The sequence below is a fragment of the Lissotriton vulgaris genome, chromosome 6 (assembly GCF_964263255.1).
Source record: "Lissotriton vulgaris chromosome 6, aLisVul1.2, whole genome shotgun sequence".
Taxonomy (NCBI): domain Eukaryota; kingdom Metazoa; phylum Chordata; class Amphibia; order Caudata; family Salamandridae; genus Lissotriton; species Lissotriton vulgaris.
Genome location: NC_141694.1, coordinates 328,348,878 through 328,362,897, shown reverse-complemented (window position 1 = coordinate 328,362,897; position 14,020 = coordinate 328,348,878). Strand labels below are relative to the sequence as shown.

Sequence of the window (14,020 nt, the reverse complement as noted above, 5' to 3'; positions counted from 1 at the left end):
CAAAATCGAGGTCCCCGGCTCCCGGCCAGCCACCAGGCCACACTCCGCCGTCGGCGCCTCAGGGTCCCGGTGGAGACAGAATCGCGGGATCCCGACACCGGAGAGAACAGGACACACTCCGGAATCGGTAACACTAGCCAGGGATCTTCTGCGGGCTCGGGGGCCAGGATAAGTGCCAAAAGTAAATCCGGGCCGGCGGGAGCTCTACCAAGCTACGACCGCCATCATCGCCCGCCAAGCCACGCCCCCATTCTGCTGATTTTAACAGCTGAAATGGATCAAAAGTTACAAAACAGAAGGCGACTTGTGTTCCTGCAAACCAAAAGGGTTTTTGCAAAGGTTAAATGATCATCTTTTATTTACTTAATGCTTTGAGTGTTATATTCGTCCTTAAGGGGAACACTTTTCTCAGACACTGTGTCAGCGGGTCGAGGACTGCAGTCCTGTAACGGACTTTTCCTCTTCCCTACAGGACTGGACTGGCCCCTTTATTTCCTGCTTCGCTTACGAGGCGGCCTGCCCCGCCCCTGTGACACGGAGTCATGTGCTCCAATCAGGAGCGGCTTCAGGCGACAGAAAGGGGGACACGGAAGACGCCGTCTCGGGTGTGTTCGGGGAGTTTGCAGCCACGAACGGAGGAAGGAGAGGAGCAGAAGAGAACCCGGAGAACGAGGCTTCCGCGAACGGTGCAGAGGGTCCGCCGAAAGAAGGTCTGTAGGTCCGGAGGAGCCACGACGACACGGAGGAGCAGGAGGTCACCCCCGAGCGAGGACAGGAGCGACGAGAGGACGACCCAGGAAAGCCAGGAGGCCAACGATACCGCCCATCGCCCAGTCACGCGCAGGAGGATGCGTAGCTAACTCAGGTGCGTGACCGTTTGCGTACCTTGCTCAGATTCAAGCGGGGAGGGACCGGGTAGGAGGGAGGCGACAGATAGTGTGAAATCTCTGTTTGCACTGCACTCTTGGGGTGTATTGAGCATTGGTGGTGGTGTCTGTGCAACCCACAAAACATACTCCCTCACACCCCCTCCCATATCGATTGCTTATAAGTGCTGTGTATTAACAGCCACGTTTGTTTCCTTTTATGCTTTACGGTGGGAGAGCTGGAAGACGGAATCGAGGGAGAGAGCCACAGTGGAGACCGAAGACCCCAGGACAGCCCCAGGATAGCCACCGTGTATCCCTTTTCTTTACAGAATGGACTGCTGTGCTGCTAATAAACAACCTTGCCCATATCATAGTCTTGGCTCTGTCCCTCCTTGTACCAAATGGTTACACACTGTTACCAGATGTATCAAGCATTTGCAATGCAATAGGTCTCGAATTTACGAGAGTTTGAGCTACTGGCATTGTAAATGACAATTCCTTTTATTTATGTGTTGATTTTTAAAACATAAATAGAAGGCATTGTCATATACAATGCCAATAGCTTAAACTCTCGCAAATGCTTGTTTGTAAGTGCACCACTGTTTCCCCTCTGCCTGCCTGTCCTGTATACAAGCTTAAGCTCTTTTGGAAACCATAATGATCTTATTAAATCCAGCAAGCAATTGCTTCTCACATAGACCGCTCTAATGACCAGATTTGTGTTAATAATGCACTAAAAAAAATGCAGTGAATGCACGGAATGAGAGTGAAAACCTAACCATGATAATTAATGGACTGACCACCTACTTTCGGTTTGGGGTAGCGTGCTACTGCGTAAAGCGCTTAAACGCCTCTGAGTAAGGGCAATATTAAGTATAGGAATATTAGCACGTGGGGGGTGAAGCCCTGTCTAGTCCACGGCACGCACCCGGCTGTGCTTCCAGGTTTGCAACACAGCTCCACATGGGCGATCCCAGCCGTGAAACACTGGACAGGTAGTCCTTAACAGCCCGTGGTGCGGTACAAGATCCCAAACGCACAAGTTACTTACCTTCGGTAACGATATATCTGTAAGAAACAGTAGTTAATATTAGATTCCTTACCTTAGAATATCCCCAGGCGTCAGTCTGGATCCGGAAACGTTTGCGTAGCAGTACCCCTGCGCGTCGGTATGCGCCGTCTGCGGCTCCGCGTCCGCCGTCGGCATCATTGGCGCCGGGATGACGTCGCCGGAGTACTTAGACGCCGCCCTCGCGCGCTGACGTCAGTTCTTATACACAGCTTTTCCTTGCCAGAAACACAGAGCCATGATAAAAACCAACACTGGTGCCATGAAACAAGGGCCCTCAAAGGGATGACCTTAACCCTAGATATCGGTTCGCAGAACGGGGAGGATGGGTGGGGTGGTAAGGAATATACTACTATCTACTGTTTCTTACAGATATAGCATTACCGAAGGTAAATAACTTGTGCATCTGAAAGAAACAGGTTAGTATTAGATTCCTTACCTTTGAATAGGTACACTAGCAATACCAACCCCAGTGGTGGGTCTGCGAACCAATAATCACACCAGAAAATCCTGGAGAACGGAACAGCCGAAAAAGCCATCTCTCCGGACTTGGCTGTCCAGGCAGTAGTGTCTAGCGAACGTGTGCAGCGAGGCCCACGTAGCTGCCTGACAGATGTCCTGCAAGGGAACTCCCCGACCCAGGGCAGTAGTAGCCGCCGTGGCCTGAGTGGAATGGGCACACAGCCCCACAGGAGGCTCCTTTTTAGCCAGAGAATAACAAGCCTTGATGCACAAGACGACCCATCAAGAAATGGTTTGTTTGTGCACCGCCTGTCCTTTCTTAGCACCCACGTAACCAACAAAGAGTTGGTCATCCACCCGGAACTGGAATGTGCGATCCAGATAGTATGAGAGTGCACGTTTTGGGGAGGTGGAAAGAAGGTGGGCAAGGTGATGGACTGCCTGATGTGGAAGGCTGTGACTACCTTGGGCAGGAAAGAGGGTGCGTCCGCAACACAACTTTGTCCGGATAGACAGAAAGGAAAGGAGGTTGTGAAGAAAGGGCCTGGAGCTCACTCACTCTCCTGGCAGAGGTGATGGCAATCAGGAATGCAGTCTTAAGAGTGAGAAGACGAAGAGGACAGTTATGAAGTGGCTCGAAGGGAGCGCATATCAGATAAGTCAGAACAAGGTTCAAGTTCCACTGAGGCATCACGAAAGGAACAGGGGGGAACATATGAGTGATGCCCTTCAAGAACCTATTTACAACCGGGGACTTGAAAAGAGAGGGCTGATCAGGTAGCCATAAGAAGGCGGAAATGGCAGAGAGGTAGCCCTTGATAGTGCCCACAGCAGAGCCCTGATGGGCAAGAGAAAGAAGAAAGAGGAGAACCTCAGAAAGGGGGGCAGAGAGTGGGCCCACAGCCTTTGCTGTGCACCATGCCACAAATTTGTTCCACCTGCAGGCGTATACCGATTTTGTGGAGGGACGCCTGGCTGCCAGAATAACATCACAGACTTCAGGAGGCAAGTCAAATGGCCTCAACTGTCGCCGCTCAATCTCCACGCATGGAGGTGGAGGCTGGACAGGTTCGGGTGGAGGACCATCCGCTGCTGCTGCGACAGAAGGTCCTCCTCAAGAGGCAGTCGAATCGGGGGATCGACTGACATGCTGAGTAGCTCGGGATACCAGTATCTTCGTGCCCAGTCCATAGCCACAAGGAAGATTTGGGCCCGGTTGCGCCTGATCTTCTTCAGCACTCTGGGCAGAAGTGGTATAGGCGGAAAGGCGTACAACAGACCGCAACTCCACTCGCGACGAAAAGCATCTCCGAGCGAGTGCCGCCTTGGAAATTCCAACGTGCAGAACTGATGACATTGCGCATTCTCTTCTGTGGCGAATAGATCTAATCAAGGCTCTTTCCACGGCTGAAAGAGACCTTGCGCCACGTCCGAGTTCAGACGCCATTCGTGATCCATCATGCACCGACGGCTGAGTTTGTCCGCCCTCGCATTCAGGGAACCTGCCAGGTGTTGAACCACCAGGGTCATGCCCTATTGTTCCAGCCACTGCCAGAGGCGCAGAGCCTCCTGGCACAGGGTCCACGACCCCACCCCGCCCAGTTTGTTGGAGCACCACATGGCGGTGGTGTTGTCCGTGAACACCTGCACTACACTCCCCCGGACAGAGGGGAGGAATGCCTTCGGTGCAAGCCGGATCACCCGCAGCTCCAGAAGGTTGATGTGGAGCCGGGACTCCGCCGGAGACCAGAGGCCTCTGATCTCCGCCTCTCCCATGTGGCCCCCCAGCCCAGGAGGGACGCGTCCGTCACAACTACGTTCTCCGGTTGGGGTAGGGAGAGGGATCTGCCGCTGACCCAATCGCGGTCCGTGAGCCACCACTGCAACTGTCTTGCAGTGCCCTCCGAGATCAAGACATGGTCAGACAAGTTGCCCTGATGCTGGGCCCACTGAAACTTTAGGTCCCACTGCAGAGCCCGCATCTGCAACCTGGTGTGATGCACCAGAAGGATGCAGGAGGCCATCAGCCCCAGAAGCCGCAGCATCAACCTGACCGAGACTCGGGATAAAGGCTGAAAGATCAGAATCGGAGCCTGAATATCCAGAACCCGCTGTTCGGGAGGATAAACCTGAAACTGCGCCGAGTCTAGAACCACTACAATGAAGAGGAGCTTCTGAGAGGGACACAGGTGTGACTTCGGAACATTGATGGAGAACCCCAGCAGGTGCAGGAGGTCGGCCGTGGTCTGGAGGTGGCTGACTACTCTCTGGGGCGAGCCCGCCTTCAACAACCAGTCGTCGAGGTAGGGGAAGACTGACACCCCTAATCAGCGCAGATGAGCTGTGACCACCGCCATCACTTTCGTGAACATCCGAGGGGTGCTGGTAAACTGAAGGGGAGCACGGTAAACTGAAAGTCCTCGCGGCCTACCGTGAACCACAGGTAACGCCGGTGGGCCGGCAGGACAGGGATGTGAAAATAGGCGTCCTGCAAGTCCAACGCTACCATCCAGTCTCTCGGGTGTAGGGCAGCTAAGACCTGAGCTAAAGTCAGCATCTTGAACTTCTATTTCCGGAGGAAGCCGTCGACGTTCTGCAGGTCCAAGATAGGGCGTAGGCCCCCTTTGCCCTTCTTGGGAACCAGAAAGTAGTGGGAGTAACAACCACACCCTACTTCTGGCCCAGGAGCGCGCTTGATGGCCCCCTTGGCCAAGAGGGCTGTAACTTCCTCTTGCAGAAATTGCAAGTGATCCCCCGACACGCGGTGGTTCTGCGGTGGCATGGCTGGAGGGGTAGCCTCGGAGGGGAGGAAGTAACCCCTTTGGACGATTTGCAGCACCCACCTGTCCGATGTGATGTTGCGCCAGTGGAGGAGGTGATGGCGAACCCTGCCCCCCACTGGCGTCAAATGGGCCTGAAAGCTTGGACTAGGAAGGCTTTGAGGCGGATGCTGCGGGGGTGGATGTGGACTGGCCTCGCCGTTGTCCCCCGTTACCACCACGGCGGTTAGCACGTCCGCCGCCACCGACCTGGATGTTAGTCTGCAGCCCGTGGCTGGCAGGACGTGTGGGGGCACCCCTTCCTTGGCCACGAAAGGAGCGAAAGGTAGAAGTCTGCTGACGCGGGCCGACAGGCCCAAGGACTTGGCCATAGCCCAGGAGTCCTTGAAGCACTCAAACGCACTATCTGCCTTGCCACCGAAGAGGTGGCTGCCATCGAACGGCATGTCCATGAGGGTGTTCTGGACATCGGCCGAAAAGTTGGCGGACAGCCAGGCGTGGTGGCGAACCGCCACAGATGTGGAAATCGCTCTTCCTAGCGAGTCCGTAGTATCCAGCCCACATCGTATGGAGTACCGTGCTGCGTCTTGTCCCTCTGCGAGGGCTTGTGTATGCTTCACCCGGGCCCCCTCCGGGCACTCCGGCAGCACGGCCGCAACTGTATCCCACAGGGAGTGGGTGTAACGGCCCAAAAGGCACGCGGTGTTGACTGACCGCAACCCCAAACTGAGAGAGGAGAAAATTTTCTTGCCGAACTGTTCATACCATTTGGATTCCCAATCTGGCGGTGCAGTTGGGAATGCGGACTGGGAAGTAGAGGCCTGGATAACCAGGCTCTCGGAGGTGGGGTGGGTGGACAGGAAACTAGGGTCGCCCAGAGCAGGGCGGTGGCGCCTGGCGACGTTCCTATCTACAGGCGGACCTGTAGCGGGCCTGGACCAGGTGCCCAACAGGACGTCCGTGAGAGCCTCATTAAACAGCTGTAGAGGCTCCGGAGAGCTTCCCTGTGGCTGAAGGACCTCTGCGAGCATGTTAGACTTCACCATTGCGACGGAGAGTTCAAGAGCCAAGGCCTTGGCTGCCCTCGTCAGCACCACACTATAAGCAGCCCCCTCCTCTGTAGCCACGGTAGGATGGGAGACAAAACCAGTGTCTGGGGAGGTATCCAGGCCACTGGCCACCCCTAACTCCTCTGTCCAGTCCTGATATGAATGACACTACGTGCCAGAGAGTCCTCAGACCCCTCCCATTCTCCCTCTTCCTCCATCTCCTGGAATGCAGGGTCAAAGGATGGAGCCTGATCATAGAAGAATTGCTCTTCTGCCGGTGTTGAATGCGGCGTCGAGCGATGCCGGACCGATACCGGGTCCAGACCGAGGGAGGGACCAGGGACGGCGTCGTCCGGAGACGGCGCTGGAGGAGACACCCTAGGGGTCGACGTAGCCGGGGTCGTAAGGTCGACCAGCGGCGAACCGGATCGGGAACCGGATCCAGTGGGGCCCTGCGGCGCTGGGACCGAAGTCGGCCGAAGCACACGATGGCGCCGGGGCCGAAGCACCCGGCCCGCTTGGGCTCCCAGTCGGGACAGCGGGCCCGAAGGCGCAGCGGAACCCGACGGAGAAGTGAGCGACCTCACGGCCATGAGGTAGGCATCGTGTTCTGCCCAGGGACCGGCGGGTATAAAGCAGGCCACGACGCCTGCACCTGCGACGGAGCCGCGTGGGCGTTGTCGCCCGAACTCCCGGCCGCGTCACGCAAGTGTCGGGGGGAGTCAGAAGAGCGATGTCGCCTCTTTGACTTCTTGTGCCTCTTACCTGAGGACTTGGAACCCGACGAGTGGTGTTGACTCGCCAAGCTGTGATGACTCCGGCCCCGCGACCGGTCCCTCGACCTCCTTCCGGACCCGGACCTCGAGCGGTGTGGGCCGACTGCCATATCTTGAGGCGCTTACGGGATCGCTTCCGCCTAGCTTTTGAAGTCAAGGCCTGGCAGTCTGGGCACGACTTGTCATCGTGGTTGGCCCCTAAGCAATACAGGCACCGGCGATGGGGGTCGGTAACCGACATCAGTCGGTTGCAGTCAGCACAAGGCTTGAACCCGGGCATCCCTACCGGCACCGATGGAGTCGTTCGACTCGAAAAACAGATCATAAAGGATCGAAAAAGTTTAGTCAAAAAATGACTAAAGGGTACCACTTTCTCAGGACATGCGCTTGCTGGAGCGGAAAAAAGAACTGACGTCAGCGCGCGAGGGCGGCGTCTAAGTACTCCGGCAACATCATCCGGGGACCAACGACGCCGACGACGGACGCGGAGCCGAAGACGACGCCTACCGATGCGCAGGGGTACTGCTACGCAAAAGTTTCCGGATCCAGACTGACGCCTGAGGATATTCTAAGGTAAGGAATCTAATACTAATCTGTTTCTTTCAGATGCCTGCGTGTAGCTACTACTTGCCATTCAAAGGTGCTGGAGCTACGCGGTTTCACACAAGACTCGGACGAGGAGCCTGTGACTGCAGCTAGATTGAAGATTACGCGAGCACCGCTGCTGCCTAGCTCAGCCTCAGCAGAGCGCTGCCCACTAGATCCACCCACCTGTGTCTGTGGCGATGATGGTGGCCTGCGTGCCCGTCCGTTGAATAGGAGCAGCATGGCGGCTGAATTAGAATTGCTAGCTGCTTTTGCACTGGATCACAAGGAACTGTCACCTCTATTACTGAAATAACCGCTCCGCCGAACCCAGACACCTTTCTTCCACCTTGCACACCAGCCAGGCTTGGGGACATGGAGAATATGAAGCTTGAGTGTCCACCCCTGTCGCGGTTTAAAGAGGACTCTGAAGTAAGAACCCCAGAAGTACTGCTACTGATCAGGGGCGTTGCAGGCACTTGTGCAGAACTGGTGATGCCAAGGTGTACTGTGATTACCAGAGGCAAGCACTTACTGCGGTGCACCTTGACGAGCTGGCAACAAGAGGCACTAGCATGTGCTGGAAACTAAGGTATTGACCCCTGACACTGACACTTTCATCAGCCATGGAGGTGTGCTTTGTATATGTTTTACATTTAGGTAGGGGAATGTGCTGGGAGTACTTAAGACGTGTAGGCACTGAGTTATGGTCTTCATATCACAGAGACTAGTTTTGTCGGACACGGAAAAGTACCCACAGTGTGCCCGGATCTCCTTTCATCCCCGTGACCCCCTGCGCCTCGAAGCTCTGTACCTGCCCAGCATTAATTAATAAAAGGAAACATGATCCACCACCACATGCCCCCAAAGATAAGAAATTTCTTCACTACAGCCGTGAAGCAGACAACCCAGTCCGGATGGGCCGTCCAAAAGGGAGACAGGGCGGTAACCAAGAAGCATCCTTTTCAATGGGAAGCCAGCGTTTAGCATAAACGCTGATGCAATCCAATGAAAATGATGGGCGGGGCTTCAATTCCCTTCTGACATCTCCTGATCACAATAGTCCTCGCAGAATGTGCTTCATTATGCTGTATAAATTGCCTTTTATTGCCGCATAATTTAGTCAACCCTGCTGCATAACCTAGCTCTCGTCTGCCGCATAATTCCAGTGGCTCTGCATGTAGGTGTCTGGCCAGTTCTACTGGGCCGGCACAACTCTAAGGAAGGTTGGTACATCTTGTAACAAACAGTAAAGCTGTTCCTGGATGCCAGATGATTTCTTTTAAGGTTTTAATGTTCATGGGCTAGTGGATCAGTCAATGTTTGTTCATGGAGCTTGAGGTGGGGGCAGAATGCTACAACTATCAAGACAATCATGTATCAGTTAAACACTTGCTTTGGCATTTCAAATACAAATAGTTACATTTCAAAAGTGGATCCTGGGATTTCATACAGATAGTATAGTTCGATTAGACATTGGCTGCATATTATGAAATATCGAGCCCATAGCAAGGTAGTCAAACCTTAGAGCTCAGTTTAGTGCAAACTGCATGTTCTCTATTTCTGCTGCTACAGCACAGGTGTGAGCTTTTACTTGCTTTGGGGTAGTTGATTATTACCTATTCAGTTATACACCTAAAACAGTAGCCCTCAAACTAGCTTGGACATTGACCAGTTGAAAGTATGTGGTGCTAACCTGAACAGGGTATTGCAGGGAGGGTCGCAAAATCAGTAGGGGGTAAGGAGGCAGGAACCACACTTGTGAGACTATGAGGGCTCTAAGGAGACCTCATCAGTAGGTTTGAGTGGTCCCATCAGTAGTTAAGAAGACCAATACTAGACGGGTTTATATCTCATGAACACTGTCAAGTTGAGTATGTCTGTTTGGGCTGCTGATTTTAGGTTCTCACTGCAAAGTGCCTCTAGAGCAGTTTTTCATCAGGGTGCAAGTTCATCAAAAGCATTAGTCATCAGAAACCTTTGAAGGCCCCTAGCCTGTGCTATGTAATTAAGTTTTTGCGCTAGCTGCAAATCATGCAAAGGAATTGTGGCACAAGTTACTTAGCTTCAGTAATGCTCTTTCTGGTGGACACTATGTAATTGCAGATTAGTATCCTTGAGAATATCTGCCAGTCTGGAATAGTGTGGCATCAACTACTCTTGAAAATGGCAACAATACCTGGAGGCCAGGTGTAGCTATCGCGCCTTATCTGAAGAATGAGAGTGGAGGTCATGTGGACGTTTTTTTGGACTTACCTGAACACTTCGACCATGAAAAAGATATGCCATGAGAGCAACTTTGGGAGGGGGTATGCGCTCTCGACTGTGACTGGGAGGGGACCTGCATGGAGTCTTGCTTTGTTTTGCGCCATAGAGCTTCACTTCAGCTTCCCACATGGCCATAAGTTTCATCTGTGCATAGTCATAGCAGACCTTGGAGGGAGTCGTAAAACATAAAGAAAGGAGTTGAAGTCCCCTTGCATGGGTGGCACTTATATGGGTCTCTGCTCTTCAGTTCTAGAGTGGAATGGAGTGAGCACAGAGTCGTATGATGGCACACAGGAGCACTGCTGTTTAAGTTTCCAAGTCCCGTCTGGCACCTGGTGATATTCAGAAGGTGAGGAATCTGAGGTTAGAAGTATTGAGCTGTACCAGGGTTTCATGGGAGGTTCTGAGGTTGCCTTCCAATGCATGGCAACAATGTGCTTAGCTATTGCTAGCTGCGGGTCAGCAAATTTAATCTTCGACTTTCCTATTTTGGGGCTAGGTCCAAATCCCAGGCCTCCACAGTCCTATAGTGACTCCTACCCACCTCGCTCTCAACGTGAGTACTAACACCCCACCAGAATTGATACACTATTGGGCTTTCCTACTTCACATGGATAAATCCCTCCTACCATGTGGCAAAAAGAGAAGGTCGACATCACACCAGGATTCATTTTGCTGATAACGTGCAGGGTCAATTAAGACCTGTGCAATTGGTTGTATTAATTATTCTGTAATCTGCTGTAATTGAGATACTTTCCTGAGGTATTCTAAAATGTGATCTCACTCCTTTTAACTAAAAAGCTCATCAATATCGGTTTTCCACTTTTTCTTTAACTTGTTAAGGGTTGGCTCTCCAAGGTCCAGCAGAGCCCTGTATATTCAGGTAATTAGAAGCTGGGTGCAGCATAGTGTGCGCAAGTCTGTGTATTCATTGGTCTACCGTTATGAATCTGTTACACTACATAGCATGCATAGACTCACCATCATGGCCCTGTAGCATCGAAATTGACCTGGAGGAAGCCCAGTTATTTCCATTAAAGTGTCAAATGGTACTAGGATCCCATTTTCAAACAGGTCCTCCAACATACCTATCCCCACTTTCTCCCAGCTCCGCGGTTCTTCTGCTTTGGATCCCAAAATACACAAGTACTAAATTTAACAGGACATCAGGTGCACATGGCACTTTGCCGTGAGTTAGCTGTAGTGCAAGCTATTGGTATTGTTGAGCCACCAGCTCTATTTGAGACAGGAATTCTGTGTTTTGGCAATGGATCGTAGCCCTATCTGCATCTAGAATCCTCCATCGGCCTGTAGCTCATCACAAAGTCCTTGGGGATTATACCGAGCTAGCCTCCTAACAATCCACTTGGTTTCAGCCACAATATAGTAAAGCTCAATGCCTGAGACTCCCATGCCACTGTGACTGAACTTCCACTTCACTGTTCCCAATGCGATTCTGCACCTCTCAGCATCCCTTATTCAGTCTAGTAGCATGGTGTTGAATTCTTTAAAGACCCATCTAGGAATAACTAGTGATAAGTTTGCAAAATAATATAAGAGGCATGTGGCAGCATCAACATTTGGGCTAGGGCAATCCTTCCCACAGCCGTGAGTGACAGCGTCCTTCAGACGGCCACCTGGGGTCTTAAGGCCCTAACTATGTACCCCTAGATAGCTTAAAGTGGTGCTTTCCCACCTTATGGCCTATCTTCCACAACCCACCCAGCCTGGAGTAGCATCTGGGTCCAATGGTTAATAATAGGACTTTTCATAGTTAACTATTAAGCCAGAAAGTCACCCAAAGTTGTCTACGGCTTTTATGATGGGTCAGAGGTCAGTCCCCACATCCTGAATTTACAACAGGAAAATGTTCATGTAAAGAGAGATAATATACATCCATCATTGTTTGAAATGAAATTAACACACCTGCCCATGAGTGCTCCTCTGTGCCCAGGTAAATAGAGAACTATTCATGATAACCTCATTGCTGCGTGGGGAGTTTACGTGGGATTTATAAAAAAGAACTGGTTTTGGTGTAACGTTTATGAAATAATTTAAGATTCTTTATCAAACCCCTAGTTAGCACCCTATATAGAATGCTATGGCTGCTCAGTCTGCTATATTTGCTCTTTATTGGGATCTTCACTGCATATGAACATGCCCCTTGAACTTCACGGTTATGGGCAACATGCATTGAAGAATATAAAATAAATAAAGAATCCCTGCCCTACCCAAAAAAGTGAACACTGTATTCATGAAGTTGGATTGTTAGTGCAGATACAACATATGTCTTAAAGGATTTACAATGGTTTTCATCATATAGGGGAGAAGACATGGTCTAATAGCCAGTTATGCTGTTATAGGAAATCTAGCAAACTCTATGCCCCTGTTGTCTAATTTGCCAACTTTAAGAGCGTTCCCAGTATTGAGCATGCTACAAATTAATATTTTAAGCCTAGATTCCCATTTGTTGGATGAAATCAAATATAACAAATACCCAAGTACCTTATTGTTTTCGTGATCTCCACTGACAGCGATAGGATACATGACATATTTTCCTCCGTGGTCTTCACTAGGTGCACAAGCAGCTAAGGTGTCAGGATCATGTTCAGCTCCAAAGTTATGTCCCAGTTCATGGGTGGTAACCAGGTCTGCTTCCTATAACAGAGCAGGAAAATTTAAAAAAAGAAGAAAAATGTGATACTGTATTTATAGACTGGGCAAGAATTGTCCCTTTAACGTTAACAAAGATTGTAATCAAAAAAACATTACAAGCATTATAACTGTAGAACCATATTCCACGACGAAAGATTTGCAATCAGGATAACCAGATCTGAATGATAAGATTATTTAAATAAAGACTGATTTTGCAACCAAATATTTATTCAAGCAGAAAAGCAACAGCGCGTTGTACTTTGGATGTCAGAAACCCTTGGGTATGTTGGGCGGTGCTGAACGGCTTCAACAAGGAAAAGCCATTGGAGATAGGGTAGAGAAGGAGAAATGTCAGTCATGTAGAAGACTCCAATCACTCATGCCACCAAAAAACTCCATGTGATTCAATAAATATGATAATCTGTGTGGGGGAGTGCTTGGGTGGAGGGGAAGGTGAAAATATATACATTCAAGTGTTTTTTTCCATTTCAGACCAGTATTTAATTTGTGCATGTGCTGCCAGTGGTTGGCACTGGCACTACAGCACGCATGCGCGATGACCTAAGCATGCACATGTGTTATTACACAAGCACACATGGGTGCTTTCAAAATAAAGCAAGTCCCACTAATCCGAAGCAGATCTGTAAATAAATAATTTAAAAAAGAATTCGGGTGAAAGAATTTTTTATTCTTTAAGTAGAAAATTAAAAAGAAATATATAAGCTCTCGCACCCAGTGATTACCCCCTGTATCTGGTCCGACCATTTCTTGGTCGAGACCACTCTCACCATCATTGGCCATATCAAGGTCCCCCCTTCAGAGGGTGGCATGGCGCGAAAATGGAAGACCGTAGACACCCAGGGCTTTCTCGACCTCCTCTCAAAATCGCGTCCCCCCCTCACGCCTGATCTCAGCGCTGGCAAGCTGGCCAATGACATCTCCCACTGGCTGCTATCAGCCACTGATGTCCTGGCCCCCTTAACAAAACTCCCTCGGTCCCGGCACAGTCACTCCCACAAGTGGTACAATTCTAGCCTGAAACAGCAACATCTTGAACTCCGCCAACTTGAGCGCAGGTGGAGAAGAGATTATTGCGCCACGAGCAGAGATACCTACTTGATTGCGCGCAAGAAGTATAAGAAAGCTATTATTGCGGCCAAATCTGCACACATCACCGACAGAATCCTCTCCGCACCTATTAAATCTAAAGAGATTTTTAGAGTTATGGGGGAACTTACCACTGACACCAGGACCCTTCCCACTCAAGCCCCCACTCAGGAATCCTGCAACACCCTTAGCTCTTTCTTTGTGGATAAAATCGCCATGATCAAGGATTCCATTTCTGCCCCTCTTCCTGACGCTGACACCACTCCCGTCCCTCACAATATTTCCTCTCTTTCAAACTTTCCTATTCTTGACTCCGCTACTCTAGCAAAACTTGCCACCCGAGTCAAGTCTGGCTCCCCGAATGATTGTTGTCCCCCTTCGATGTTACGTAACATCTGCT

At 50.9% G+C, this 14,020-nt stretch overlaps 1 protein-coding gene across 1 annotated transcript in view; it reads right to left on the bottom strand.

Moving 5' to 3' along the window:
• The window catches only part of ADAM17 (ADAM metallopeptidase domain 17), a 648,967-nt gene that overhangs the window by 228,230 nt on the left and 406,717 nt on the right, over positions 1–14,020 (bottom strand). Inside the window, exon 11 of the mRNA XM_086926360.1 lies at positions 12,364–12,516. Within this exon, the coding sequence (XP_086782486.1) occupies positions 12,364–12,516 (153 nt within the window). The remainder of the gene's footprint in view (positions 1–12,363; positions 12,517–14,020) is intronic.